The sequence below is a fragment of the Rhinolophus sinicus genome, chromosome 16 (genome assembly GCF_057876585.1).
Source record: "Rhinolophus sinicus isolate RSI-liver-muscle chromosome 16, RSI-T2T, whole genome shotgun sequence".
Classification (NCBI taxonomy): domain Eukaryota; kingdom Metazoa; phylum Chordata; class Mammalia; order Chiroptera; family Rhinolophidae; genus Rhinolophus; species Rhinolophus sinicus.
The window spans coordinates 94,948,962-94,964,080 of record NC_142516.1 but is presented as its reverse complement, the minus strand read 5'-3'; the positions used below and the strand labels follow the sequence as shown (position 1 = coordinate 94,964,080).

General features: G+C 41.8%; 1 protein-coding gene across 4 annotated transcripts in view; it reads left to right on the top strand.

The window, feature by feature from the left end:
- Window positions 1-15,119, top strand: part of ATP8A2 (ATPase phospholipid transporting 8A2) — a 555,453-nt gene that overhangs the window by 268,957 nt on the left and 271,377 nt on the right. For all 4 annotated transcript variants that reach the window (XM_088793294.1, XM_088793295.1, XM_088793297.1 and 1 more), the window contains one exon: window positions 11,872-12,044. In XM_088793294.1, the coding sequence (XP_088649420.1) occupies window positions 11,872-12,044 (173 nt within the window). The remainder of the gene's footprint in view (window positions 1-11,871; window positions 12,045-15,119) is intronic.

Sequence of the window (15,119 nt, the reverse complement as noted above, 5' to 3'; positions counted from 1 at the left end):
AGGTTCTCTCAAAATTACTAGTTGACGTTTAAGGGACTGAGCCTTCATCAGCGAGGTGGAAAAAAGCACCTGGCACCATGCCTACTAGACACAGCCCTGAAGAGAAGCTGGGCAGAGCCCTCGTGGGAGTCCTTTTCTGCACGAGTTGTGTCTCGTTAGAAGTTAATGAATGAGTGCTTCCCAAGGCGAGAGGGTACGGTACACGCCTGCAGGGCCAGGCACACAGTGGGAAGGCTTGAAGGAGATCTGGATCCCCCAGCCGGGAAGCTGTGGCCTGCCCTAGTGGTTTTTATTCCCTCTTTTCATGGAGAGGTGGGTCAGGGAAACAAAGCCACACATGCCCAGTAACCAGTGATAGCTGGTATCCCAGTCCTGGGAGGCCCAGGACCAGGCCAGCTGGAGAAGCACTACGTGCACTTGCCAGGTGGCACTGGCTGTGGCTTTGCAGGAACAGGGCCCCAGGGTTCCCAGACACAAAGTTTCCAAGAGAAACTGATACCAGAGTTTTCATATGAAATCACCTGGCTCCTAATTTTGGCTTAAAAAACGTTATTTTCTTAAATGTGAGATGAATAATTCACCTAAAATCAACCTATTATTATATATGTCCTGGCCAATCAAATGGACTGTTGGGGCCTTTTGTCCACTTAAGCATAAACTATTGTGCTTCTGCCCGTCAGTCAGTCTCGTCCTTTGTGACCAAAGCCCCCAATGTCCAGTTTCCGGTGGATTCCTGCTTCTTAAACCCAACTTGGTTTTCCTCCAGGGCACGTACATCTCATGACATGTGTCAGTTATCTGTGTGCTTCATACCTGTCCACTCAGTGACATGTGAGCCCCTTGAGATTTTTGTGCGTGACTGTGTTCTCACAGTCCACGTTGCACAACTACTTACTGAGTGTGTGAATGGCCCATTATCTCAATGTCTCAAATACTTACCCATTTTTTAATAGAAGGCCACTGTCATACCACAAATGCAGAGATATGCAGAAGGGACTCGCACAAAGAGAGGAGAGGTGGTTCACAGCAGACAGTGGGCGATTGTTCTGGCAAGGGTCAGGAGTTCAGGAAGCAGCATTTACTCCCCAGACAAGGGGGCGGGGGCAAGCATTTTCTCAGCACCTGCTGTATGCTGAGTGATTTGTTTGTTTGCTTTTTTCACCCAGAGGGAGTGGTAAGGAAACTACCCAAATGGTTTCTTTTTCCATTCTTCCACTAGCACTGATTGAGAGGTTATATGATCCACAAAGAACAAGTGATGGCTGCCGGGTGTTCAGTCGGAACTGTGCAGACATTGGGGGCGTAGTGGGCGGAGTAGCAGTGTCCCTACAGAGCAGTGCCGGGTGGTCCAGGGTTGGGCAGGGTCCCCAATCCCCTGCGACCCCAGTACGCTTCCCTCCACAGTGTTGGCTCTTAAACCGAAGAGCCAACTCTCTCTCCACCAAGTCCAAATTCAGTGCCTTCTGACCCCCAATCGGCTACCCAGCCATCCCTTAGTCCTCCTGTGTCTCTTCCCCGGAAATTGGCCTGGCTCATCTACCAGGCTAGAAGCTCACAGCTTATCGTCATTTCATCTCTCTGCCTCTGACCATCCACCAAGTGCTGTGTGTTCTTTGTCTTAACTGCGTTTCTTGGTTTAGTCTCTTTTATTCAGTCGCAGGGTAGACTCTCACCATCTGAAACCTCCTTGGCTGGTCTGTGCCCTTATGCAACTCCATCTTCCATCCTGTTGGTGGGTGGTCTTCCCCAAGTGAACATCTGAGTGTGGTATTTTTATACACTGACGCTAGCTCTGTTGGCTCCCTGTAGGCTCTGGGAGGAAGTCCAAATGCTTCCTCGTGGCCTGCCAGCCGCCCCACCCCAGCACCTTTCTAACCTGGATCTGTGGGTCACTGCACCTCACAGGTCTCCAAAGTGCGCTGCCCGGACGTGCCAGGCATGAGGTGATCTTTGGCTGTGGTGTGCCATTGTCTGTCTGTATGGCTCTTTCATTCTCTCTGGGCCTCTCTACCCCTAGGTGCATGTGCACATAATAGGCCCTTAATTAAAGGATGTTTTTCTCTTGCTCTGTATTTCCATGTAAACTTCTGTCTCCTCTCCGTAACCTTGACTCCTTGCGGGTCTGTATCAAGAAGAGAATAGTGAGGAGTTCCTCAGCGGGCCCCAGAGCCCGCCCTTGCCTACCCCTGGTTGGTTATGGATTCTGTACAATTCGGGGAGCCTCTGGCTGGGTGTCCCCCCTCACTCCATCATCAGTGTGGAGGGCTACAGTAGATATGAGACTTTTTCTATATTTTTCCTTATTTCTTTGATTTTATTGATTTTTAAAATTTTGCGTAGGATAGAGAATGCCCCTGACTTTACCAACTGGAGCCTATCATTTGGAAAGTGAGTCCCAATTTTAGGTGTGTGAACAGTGTTTCACATAAACAAGAGGCATTTCCCTAAAAGAGCAGAGTGTACAGTTGTTCTTTCCTCTATGTGCCTCTCTCTATAACCCTCGACTCTACTGATTCAAGGCAAATGGAAGAGGTCGCACTGGCCGGCTCTTTCTAGAACTGGACCCGTGGTGCCTCAGCTGCAGCCTGGGACCCCGTGGGTGACAGCCAGTCCCAGACCTCTGTGTCCAGTGTGTGTCAGAAGGGACTAGATGCCAGCCCAAGGTCCCATTTTCTTGACATGGCTGCCATCCTTATTGCCTGTGTGCACAGCCTTCAGCTGCCACATATGTGTTTGGGATTTTTTTTTTTTTTTTTCAGATCTCCCTTCACTATTTATCTTTCTGAAATTTTTTACTGTTTTTGTTGTTTGCACAAGTCTACACACAGCCTGGGCACATTGTAATTCCTCTAAGAGTCAAGAAGGTGTTAGAAGCAGTAAACGCAGTGGTCATATTATCAAAATAGCAAAATTAAAAGTTGAAATCCCCAAAGTGAGGAAATTAAATATTTTAAGATTTTAATGTTCATTTTCTTACATTGCATCTGAAAGGTTTTTGTTTTTTTAAATAGCATATGTTTTTTTTAAGAAACTGGTTTTTATAATATAGCAAATAAGTAATTCAAGAATTGAAATGACTTTGTCCTGTTTATGGAGTCCTGCTTCCTCTGATGACATAACAGATACTAACATTGGTATGAAGCAAATGTAGGCCTTCAGTTTGCAGTTGGCATTTTACCTTTTTGTGTGAGATTAATAGCACTGTCTTCCTTCTCTAAAGTTTACCTAACATACAACTTAACCACGTAGTTCATTAAAAACACTGGAAACTTTGCCTAGAAATTATTTTCTGCAGTAATTTCTTTTTACATTTATAAACTCTATCCCCATTGCATTTGGTTTGGGCACTTTATATTTCCTTCAAGATCAAGGAGACTTTAGAAATCGTCAGTGCAATGGCTGTATCATTGATAATGTTGAAAGTTAAAAACTTAAATCTGCAAAGATCGGGAAATTAACTAAGCTAAGGCTGTTATGCTCATCATAAAAATATTCCGAGTTAATGTGACGATATTAAATGTGTCAGTGATTCGTTGTGTCCGCAAAGTGTACAGTGACTTTCAGAGATCCAATCGGGACAAATACATGGCAAGCAACTGTTCCATGAAATTATGGAAGGTCATTTTATACACAGCTGAGTGATCGCTTACAAATGCTGATTTCACATTCTCTTCACAGGACAGGAGGGTCACACTTTGAAATCATTTCTTATAGAAAAGGGTTATCTATTTTTAGAAAAATTCCACATTCTAAAAAAAATTGCAAAAAAAAATCCATAGTCGAGATTCAAATAGTAAATGCTTTCTTCAAGCATATAAATTATTTGTGAGAGCTTATTCTACACAGCTATTCAAGAATATATTTATTTAGCATATAAAAGGATTCCTAGTACTAAAATCAAAATCTAGTTTTTTGGAAGAAAATGAATTAAGCTTATTAGGTTTGCATTTAATATCCTTTGAGAAGTGAAAAAAAAGTACATATTTTCAGGGAATTTTTTAACCTCAATGATTTGAGTTCTGTCACAACTGTTAGTCAAATTTTCTTTCAATAAATAGTGGTGATTGATAGTGTTCAAACTTTCTGGGCTCTGAAGCCTGAGTGAATAAATAATCTCTTTCTTATAAATGGTACTTATCCATTAGCTGCTGCTGCCAGATTTCTTCTATAGACTTTACTTCCTGAATCTCTCTTCTGCCACTGTCTGGGATGCCTTTTCAGGGAAATGTGGATCTTTTAGAGATGTGACATGTACAAAAAAAAGAAGACCCTGAAAACTAGGGTCTCCCAGCTACCCCGAAGAGACATTCTTGGCCAGCGTGTTATCTGTCCATACATGTTATCACCCTAAACAAACATGTACCTGGTGTACTACTTAAATTACTTGATTTCACTTACCATGTTTTCCCGAAAATAAGACCTAACTGGACAATCAGCTCTAATGCGTCTTTTGGAGCAAAAATCAATATAAGACCAGTATTATATTATTTATATTATATTATGTTATATTATATTATATTATATTATATTATATTATATTATATTATATTATAATTATATTATATGCTGGGTCTTATACTAATTTTTGCTCCAAAAGACGCATTAGAGCTGATTGTCTGGCTACATCTTATTTTCGGGGAAACTCGGTAGTTATATGTCTTGAAATCCCAGCAAACAGAAATCCATTTAATTCATTAAGCTTTAAAACATACTCAACACCATTAGTCATTTGGGAAATGCAAGTTAAAACCACTAATTCTAACACTACATACCCATGAGAATGGCTAAAATGTTTAAAAAGACTGAAGACACAAGTGTTGACAAGGATAAGGAGTAGTTCAAATGCTTAGATGGGATTGGTGAGGGTGAAATGATGCAGCCACTTTGGAAAACAGTCTCACAGTTTCTGTAAAGCTCTGTATGTATCTGTATAGATGAGTAATTCCAATCCTAGATATCTACCCAAGAGAAATACAAACATATGTCCACACAGAGACTAGTATACATACATGTGTAGTAGAATGATTCACAATATCCTAAAGCCGGAAACAAGACAAACTTGTGATAATAGGTGAATGGATAAATTGTGGCATGTGCATAGATTGGAATACTCCTTGGAAACAAAAAGGAATAAATTATTGGTAAGTGCAAATACATTGGACAAATCTCAAAGCAGTAAGAGATAGGCCAGACAGAAAAGACTATAAATTTGATTCTATTTATATGGCATTCTAGAAAAGGTAAAGCTATAGTGACAGAAGTAGATGAGTAATTTTGAGAGCATGGAATTGGCTGCTTCTGCATCAGGAGAGAATGTTTTGGGGTGATGGAAATGTTTCATATCTTGTTTGTGGAAAAGGGTACATGACTGTATATCTTTGGGAAAATTCATTGAATTGTACCCTTAAAATGGCTCAACTTTATGTTAATTATAACTCAATGAAGCTGATTAACCAAACACAAAAGAAAACTTCTATAGAAGCTTATATGGTGGTGTGAATTCAGTAAATTGGGGGTCGGTTTACTCTGACAAAATACGAATTTTTTATTGGAAATTGAAACATTGTGTGGAGGTAACGATGGCCAGTGTAGAGAAATGCCTGATAAGAGTGGAGGTAAAAGGTGACCTGAGGGTACCAGAGAGGCACCTGGGTGCTTGTAGGCAAGAGGCCACATTATCTCTTGAGAATATTTACTTGCTGCCTGTGAGATATCATCCCATCTGCCTTGAAATTATGAGTATTATAGGAAATCCTTAAAACATTACACATTTTACAGGGATTCCTCTTATCTACTAATGAACTTTAGAGATAGTCATAGGTGAGAGCAAAGCAACATCCAGAAGATAAAGGTTTCAACTCTGCTGGCACCAGGAGCTGGCAGTAGAGACCATGTGTAATTATCTTGATTTCAGCTTTGACCTCCTTTATTAGCCTGTAACGGGAATGCTGGATTTGTGCTTTGTCTCAAGTTTTACAAACTTCTATGACCTTTAAAATCCATAAGTGCAAAAGTATTGAGAGTATTAAGGCTGTCAAGAAAGAGGTGTGATTATACTGGAAATAAAAATGATAGTAAAAAGAAAAGAGAGAGGCGGGAATATGATGAATGCAGCTGTACCTGCTACGAGAGGCTGGACAGTGGGAATGATCTGAAGAGAGTGAGAGGACAAGGGTGAGAACACATACACCTGAAAGTCGGCACGGGGCAGGAAGACTAGATAGGTAGAATGAAAAAAAACACCATCACCATTGGGAACTGTTGTCTCAAGGATGAACATTATCGTTAGATACTCACTAGCACAAGGTTAATTCAGGAGAAGGGAGTTTGCTCTTGAACTTGAAGGCTAAGCATGATTTGGTTGAACTGCTGCTCATGAAACTTGAACCATTCTGGTTTTCAGCATCGTCAGCTCTGAGCCCATTGGAATTTGCAGAACATCAAAGTGAGGGCCAAGCCAGCTGCTGCTACCATAGCGTGTAAGAAATTCCTCAAGACACTGCCAAGCTCATGGAGGGGGAGAGGGTTACCTGCCTCGGCAGATTTCAGTCTTGCTGGAACTGTTTGATTTTAAGGAAAGATTCCTGCTAACTGCAAATTGGTAATAATGCATCCAGGTTCTAGAAATTTTCATCTTTCCTGATTTGTTTATTAAATCTAAAAAGTGATTGACAGTAGAACCACCTTTCAGATCCCATCTGCTCCTAAGTTGAGCAGGTTACCCTTCAACTGTACTGTAGGGTCCATCAGATGAACCTCTGATCTCTTCATCAGCAGACAGATAACCATTTCCTGAGATCGCAGGGTAGCACTGTGTATGGTGGTTAGATAATTATATTTTCAAAAAGGAAAATGCAAAGACATGCGCCGACCTTAATGATAAGACCCACGGGTTTACAATACAGCACAACGGGGAAAACGGTGAGAGGTGGACACGGCTAAGGGGACAGCCTTTAGTCACAGTCACTCACTCTCGGCACTAAATTGTGTGTGCTTTTAATTGTGAAGTAAAGTAAAATTGTAGAACATGGATGAAAAGCTGGACATACAGATTTTAATATTAATGCCTAAAAAGCAAATTGTAATTAAGGATTTCGGAATGTTTCGTATCTTCTGGGAATGAAACTCCCAGCCCCAACTCCCTATGCCCCTCATAACAGCTAAGTCCATTGTAACTTTCAGTAATTGGTTTTTTATTAAAATAAGAGACTGCAGTATAAATTTTAGCGACTAAGCTAAATAGGCATTAACGGGCCCTGGGATCCAACCGCAATTTGTAACATCGTTCCTTTGGGAAAATGGATTCTAAGTGCCCAATAACTAACTTACAAATAGACTTTTGAATCATAGTCCATTTGAGAATAAGGAACTGTTTGTGATAGTAATACCTTCAATTGGCTTGCTTGAGAATTGCACAGAAGGGACCTGTATTCTGGCACACGTGTGTGGTGAACCCAGCTAGTCTGGGTTTGATCAACGATTATTGCTGAGTGGGCATTGAGAGTGTAGGAATTAAAATCCAAAGTAGAGGCTGGAGACAAGGCGTTAGAAGGGTGGGCCTGGAGAGCTTTTAGTAGTTGAAAAGGTTTTCAATCTCAAGGGCAAAAGTGTGACTCTGAGCATGTTGAAGAGAGGGGAGGACAAGATGGGGAATAGGTAAGAAGGGAGCTTAGGAGCGGAGAAAGTTGAAGGCAAAAGGGCCAGGAGTCAAGAAAAAAGAAGGATCAAGAGCCAGTTCTTCTGAAGGAAGTTGTAATGCAAAATGTACCAGGAGGTCAGAAAAATAGATGCCTCCGAGACTCATAAATGATCTCTTAAAGATAGTGCTATGCATGTTTAGAATCGTGACTTAGACACATCAATTCACTTGTGAAGTCAGCATATTTATTGAGCACCTGCTATGGGTTAGCATGATCAGAAGTTGGCAAAGGGAGTTTCTGCCTTCATCGAATTTACAATTTAGTATAATTCCAACCAACCATAAAAATGAGCCAAAGCAAGCTAGGGTATGGTATGATGGTGGTAATATCTAGGATCTACCCATGAGCTGAATATTACCTTTTCATTACTTCATCCTTAGTATTGTGGATTTGCCACCCTGATTGGATCGTAAGATTTATGGGGTAGATAACATAGAATGTGTCTTCTTGGTATTGCTTTTCTTTTTAACCACCATTGGAACATAGTAGATACTCCAATAACTAAGGTACTCCAATAATTATATCTTGGTTGGTTGATTGTAATAGGTTTGACTCATGTATCTGCTTCATCAAACCCATTTTATGCATGAGAAAACTATTTGTTAATGTGATACTTATCAGTGTATGAGAAAATGCCTGGTCGATAGATTATAAATGTGAAATTTCTTTTGATGTTGTGTAACTTAGTCATATTTGTGTTCTCTCAGCAAGTGGAGAGCCACGCTTCCAGAATGTGCAGTTCAGCACAGCTCATGGGTTATCATTCAGTCCCACGAGCATCCTCAGTTCCCGGACGCCTTCTCCTGCCCTTCTCTTCTGGAGTTCCATACTGTGCATCTATCTGTCTCTGTAGTTACTACATTCTGTTAGAAAGCTTATTCCAGACAGTAAACATAGCGGTTGTTGCTTGTGCAGTACTGCGTGTCCTCGTGGTCCAAACCATGTCTTTTCATTCTCCATATCCATTCTTCTAAGAATAGAGCTGCATAAGCCAGTGGGCTCAAGTTGTTGCCTTTTGTCTTAGTCACCTCAGGCTGCTATACCAAAAATGCCGTAGACTGGATGGCGTAAACAACAGAAATTGATTCCTCATAGTTCTGAAGGCTGGGAAGTCTAAGGTCAAGGTGCTGGCAAATCCAGTGTCTGATGAGGGCTCGCTTCCGGGTTTGCAGACAGCTGCCTTCTTGCTGTGTCCTCATCTGGCTGGAGGGCGAGATTAGAGTTGGCATGGGGGAGGAAGGGAGGAAGAGAGAGAGGGAAGAAGGTCTCCTGTCTCTTCTTATAAAGGCCCTGATTGCATCATGGGGGCCCCACCCTCATGACCTAATCACCTCCCAAAGGCCCCACTTCCAAACAGCATCACACTGGGGGTTAGCGTTTCAACTTACGAATTTGGAGGGACACAAACATTCACCCATAGCACTTTTCATGGTTCGACTTGAAAATATTCCCACTCGTAATGGTTAGCACTCTGGACTCTGAAAATATTCCCACTCGGTATCGCCGATGCCACCCAGGCCACCGTGGGCTGTGGCAAAGTGAGAGGCTCTCAGGAAGAGCAGCCATGCGTGCTCCTGTGTGTCCTCACCTGCCTCTGTTAAAACTCCAGCTCCCTTTCCGGTCCTCCCCCTTCACATTTTTAGGGGTAATGGGAGATTGCATGCGTCTCAAGAACATAGTTTTCTCAGTTACCACATTTCCAACACTTGTATTCCCAGCTCTCAGACTCATTCTGGTGGCATGCTCCCTAATGATGCCCCAGAGCCTCACACACCGACAAGTGGTCAGCTGCCAAAAGTTGGGGCCTCCCTACTACCCCTCCAGCTGAGGGAGAAGAACCATCTGTGTCCAGTCTACCCAACACATGTCCCAGAAATAACCCAAGTAGAGAAAGTATCCTTCGTAATACTACTATCATTACATATCTTCACGTGTGCTATGCCCCCTTTAAAAACAGCCACATGCAATGGTGTCCACATCTCAGGTTTTTATTCCTTAGCCTTTCCCTTCATAGGTCCATGGGGGAGGCCAATGGGAGTAAAGAACACTGGGCTAGACTACACCTCTGCGACAGCATCGCACGTCATCCGTGGACCAAATCTGCGTATCTTGACTCATCCCTCTGGTGAAATGTTTCCCAGGAGGATTTTCTGTCCACCACACATCGACCCTTGGCAGGCACATTCTGGAATTGCCCAGACCTGTCTGAGTTCCCTGGTGAACACATCCAGGCTGCCAAGCTGGGATCTCCCTAAGTGGGTGGAATTTCTTCTTTCCACCCAAATTCTAAAGGGCAGGCTGCTGGCACAGATAAGGTAAACAGAGATGTTTTCATAGATGTTTTGTTGGAGATTCAGAATTACTCAACCAATTAAGAATAAAAGTATGAAGTTTCCTTTATTTTTAGTAGAAGTCAATTTAACTTTTATTCTTTAGAGCACTGTTCTATCAATTATTCTATTATGACATTGACAAAGAAGACATTGTCAATGATGGCCGTTTTTCACTGCCTGAAGTAGCAGAAGTGTGTATTTCCCTTGACATAGGAAATTCTTAATGAATAGTCTATTCCATGAATAGTCATGGAAGAAGAATGGGTTTGATTGAGTGCTTACTGTGCCCCAAGCCCAGTGCTACTAAGCAGGTTACATTGTTGCACTCACTTATTCATAACAGAAGTGCTATCAAATAAATATTCTCAGCTCCATTTTACATATGAGAAAATTGCAATTTAAAGAGGTTAAGTAATTTGCCCAAGGTCACAGAGGTAATAAGTGGAAACTTGGCACTAGACCCCAGGCTATCCGAGCACAGAACAAGGCTCTAGACCACAGCCGTGCCTTAAATACGCCTTTCTGATACCACCACTGTCTCTTGTTGAGAAATGAAAACTAAGCAGTAAGACAATGAACGTGTCTCTCGCTTCCTGATGGTAGCTGATCCTCAATTTAACGAGCGCTAGACGGATTCCTGTTCATTCGAATTATTTCTTTTAAGACTATAATTTATGTTATTACATGATAAATTACATGTAAATGTAACTTAATAGCCGAAGGATACTCGTCCAGACAAAATAATTTCAGCAGACTTTTGTACTTCCCTGATTAACTTAAACCAGATTTTTTTTATTATGAGCCAAAAATTGCATTCTTATATTTGAACCAGACATCTTATTCGTAGTCGTAAATTCCCCGGATCAGAGCATCATTTTTTAATTTCAATGTTCTTAAGTGACATTTATTTATTCAGCAAATATATGCTGCATATCTATCATATGCCAGGCATTTTGTTAGGGGAGAGACATACAGTGATACATGAGACACAGCCCTCTGAGCTTACGAATGAGTAGGAGAAGCACACCAGTATATAGTTACAGAGTATGAACATGTACACATACAATATATAGTTGTGCTGGATGCAAAAATAGAGATTTATACAAAATCCTAAGAATGATTCTATGCTTTAATTCCAACTGATAATAGACACCACACCAAGGTACTTACTTAGGCTGGTGGTAATGTTTTAAAAGGTATTGGCAGTTTAATTTGATTAGATATTTTCTGTAACATGAAAAGACAATCAGTTTGTTTCTTACTCTGATGCTATGTGGAGAGAAATGGTTTAATCCGAAGATCTCAGCAGAGACTATAAATTAATCCTTTGTGTTACTTTCATATCCCCTCGTATCTTTTGGATGCTTTAAAGGTTACCTTGTGCAAACCGAGAAACGTGTGCCATTTAAGTTCCCGCAGCATTTTTTTTCCCCCCAGAAAGCACATTTGTTTATATGGAGTTTCTAGGGGCACCGAGAATAAAGTGTATGTAGTATAAAGGAGGGGAGAGAAAGACAGTGATAAGGACCTTAGCAATTAAAGACCCACCAGAGAAGAATTTGGATGCTCTCTATGACCTGTAGACTGCAACCAGGATGGGTTATTATAAATATCCAATGCACATATCACTATGGGGATGTTGTCACAAATAAAACAGACCTAGAGAGCAGTCCAATGAAATTTTGATGTATAACTATACCAAACTGAACTCTGTTTATGTATGTACATTAGAATGGCCACGTTCTCACTTCAAGGAACTTACTTTTGATTTCTGTTCTGGTTTTGATATATGAAACGCACAAAAATGTGACCTCCCCTCCCCCCAACTGTTGCTTCAGGCGACCCGGGCAGCCATTACGCAGCACTGCACTGACCTTGGAAATTTGTTGGGCAAGGAGAACGACGTGGCCCTCATCATCGATGGCCACACCCTGAAGTACGCGCTGTCCTTTGAGGTCAGAAGAAGCTTCCTGGACTTGGCGCTCTCCTGTAAAGCTGTCATCTGCTGCAGGTAGGTGTGTGACATTCAGATTCTGATGTGTCTGGATCTTGTGTGTATAGAAAAGAAGTCAATGCACAGGAATTCTAGGGGTAAAGTTGTGTAAAAAAGGCAAAACCAAAATACAAATTTAACTGTCTATTCACAGACTTCATGGAAGGCAGTGTAGTGGTTTTTACATTTGTGGGTGGTTTATTGTCTTCTGAGAAGATTAAAGAAGAGCCAGATTCTCCAGTCATAGTCACAATGGGGGATAAACTGGAAAAACTCTGCCTCAAGTCGGTGTGGGAAGTTCGACGGGTCCTACTACCTACTTGTTCCTTGGTTCTGGATGGCCGAGCTCAACTTCCAGAAGCTGTGGGATTTGGGTGCCTCTTTTCTGAAGTAGAGTGGGTATTTCTTCTTCAACAAGGAGCGTTGGTCGCGTCCCTGCTATGCCAGTTTTTGTGTTAAGATCTAACCGGAAGGCTTTGTTGGCTTTTCATGAAATCTGGGAAGGCTTTTAGGGTAGGTGTTGTTACTTCCCATTGACTACTGGTCATATGAAGTCCAGTTCTGATAGAACTTTTGAAAGTCAGAATTATAAAGAAAATTAACTACTAGGGAGCTGAGTGGCACCACCTCAATAGTTCAGTAAATAACTTGAAAGGTGAGAGGAGAGAGAGCTTTCCATTTCTGAAAGCACGGTGCTCAGATAGTACTTGGTACAGGATTAAATGCTCTGCAATGCATATTACTGGATTAATGATCTCATCTGTGCCTGCTCTTGTATGTTATGATTGCACACTTTTATACCTTGTTTTTCATTTTTACATTGTTTTCCTTGATATTATCTCAGAAGCTAGTTACCAGAATGCTTTTAACTTCCGTGCTGCATTCGTCTTTAAAGAACGCCTGTTGTGGGTTTGAGCAATGTCCCTTTAGAATAATGAGTTGTCATGTTGATAAGATGGCTTTGCTGTTTCTGCCTAGTGACATCATCTGCTGTGCTTCCCTTTCTACCCACACCTCTCACGACACTGCGTTGGGGATACCCAGCAAGTCTGAGCAAAAACCCACTGCCCTGACTTCAAGACAGTCGTCTCTCGCAGGTCTCCTCAGCCTTGCCTTCCATCCCCCCCCCCCAGCGGTTCCTACCCGAGACCAAAGAATCTGTTCTCATTTCCCCACAAATACACCTCCCTACCCAGAACCCTGAATTGTCCGTCTTCACATAACGATAATTCTCTGTCATTTTATTCTGCTGTCCTGATCCCGTTTCTCAATGTGTAACATGCCCCCAAAGGCTGAGGGGGCTGGAGTGGCTGAGCGGTGGAGCTTCCATGGTGAAAGGAATGTTGCTTTTGTGCCTGTGGTTGTAGGATACTCAAGGACCCTGGGGGTGAGGAACAAATTCAGATGTATTTGGAACAATAAATGAGAACCTTTTGTTCCTTTTAAGTTGGGAAACTTGTGCAGCTATGAGGGGGCCTGGGATAGTGAAGAAAGACCATGATCCTGTTTTTGTGATGGCCTCCCTCTCCCTTTTTTAAACAACTTATTGAGATATAATTCACATACCGTACACTTCACCCATTTAAAGTCTGTAGTTCAATGGTTTTTAGTATAGGCAGTTTGTAACCGTCGCTACAACCAAGTTTAGAATATATTACTCACCCCCAAAAGAAACTCTCTTATCCATTATCAGTGAATCCCCACCCTCCACCCCTACCCCCACCCCTAAGTACTAAACAACCACCAATGTGCTCCCTAGTCTCTATAGATTTGCTTATTCGGGATTTCATATGAATACAGTCACGTGAGATGTGGTCTTTTTCTGACTGATTTATTTCACTTAGCGTAAGTTTCATCCAGGTTGTAGGATGTATCTGTACTTCATTCCTTTTTACGGCTGAATAATATTCCATTGTATGGATATACCATCTTTTATTTATTCATTTTGATTAACTTTTGAATTGTTTATACTTTTTGACGATTATGAGTAATGCTGCTGTGAAGATTCATGTACAAGTTTTTGTGTAGACATGTGTTTTCATTTCTTGAGGTGCTGGGGTCAAGTGGTGACCCTGTGTCTAACCTTTTGAGGAACTGTTATACTGGTTCTTAAAGTGGCTACACCCTTTTATGTTCCCACCAGCAATGTGTGAGTGTTCCACTTTCTCTCCATCCATGATAACACTTGTAATTATCGCTCTTTTTGATTGGTTAGCCCAGTGGGTGTGAAGTGGTATCTCATTGTGGTTTTGATTTGCGTTTCTCTGATGGCTAACGATGTCGAGCATGTTTTCATGTGCTGATTGGTCATTTGTGTATCTTCTTTGGAGAAATGTCTATTCAATCCTTTGCACATTTTTAAATTGGATTATTTTTTAATTACTGAGTTGTAACAGTACTTTATATACCCTGGATACAAGCATCTTGTCAGATATATGATTGACAGATATTTTCTCCCATTCTGTAGGTTGTGTTTTCACTTTCTTGATGGTATAGTTTGCAGCACCAAAGATTTTAATCTCGAAGTCCAGTTTGTTTGTTCTTTTTTTTTTTGTCCCTTGTGTTTTGGTGTCAGATCTAACAAGCTCTCTTTTGTAAGCAGCTGATACTGTGCTTTCTTCCCAGGGCTCCATTTGGGCAGCTTAGATGAGGGACAGGCAAATGGCAAGAAGGATAGAAAGAGTAGTGCGGAGGTACTTTTTCCTCATATTTTCCGTTGGTGCCTACGTGGTGAAGTTGCTGCATAGGTGATTCCTGGTTTCTGTGAGGTCCTCAGCACCAGAGATTGTTACTGTCCCGCCCAAAACCCCGAGCCCTGGTGAGAAAGCCACTCTCCCTGCCAACGGCCACGTTGCTCAAGGAGCCCTCAGGCTGACTTGTCAGTGAGCAGAAACGAGCAACAGCAGCAGAAACAACAAGAAACAACACGGAAAAGTCTGGTAAACTGTAAATCAAAGCAAATGTGCTCTAACCTCATGGTTTTTCAAAGGGAAATCAAAACGAGTCCATTCGGACTCTCAGGGGAGAGGCAGGAATGCCTTCCAGGCCCTACATGCTGTTTTCCTGCCAGGTGCTTGATACGAAAGAAAAACA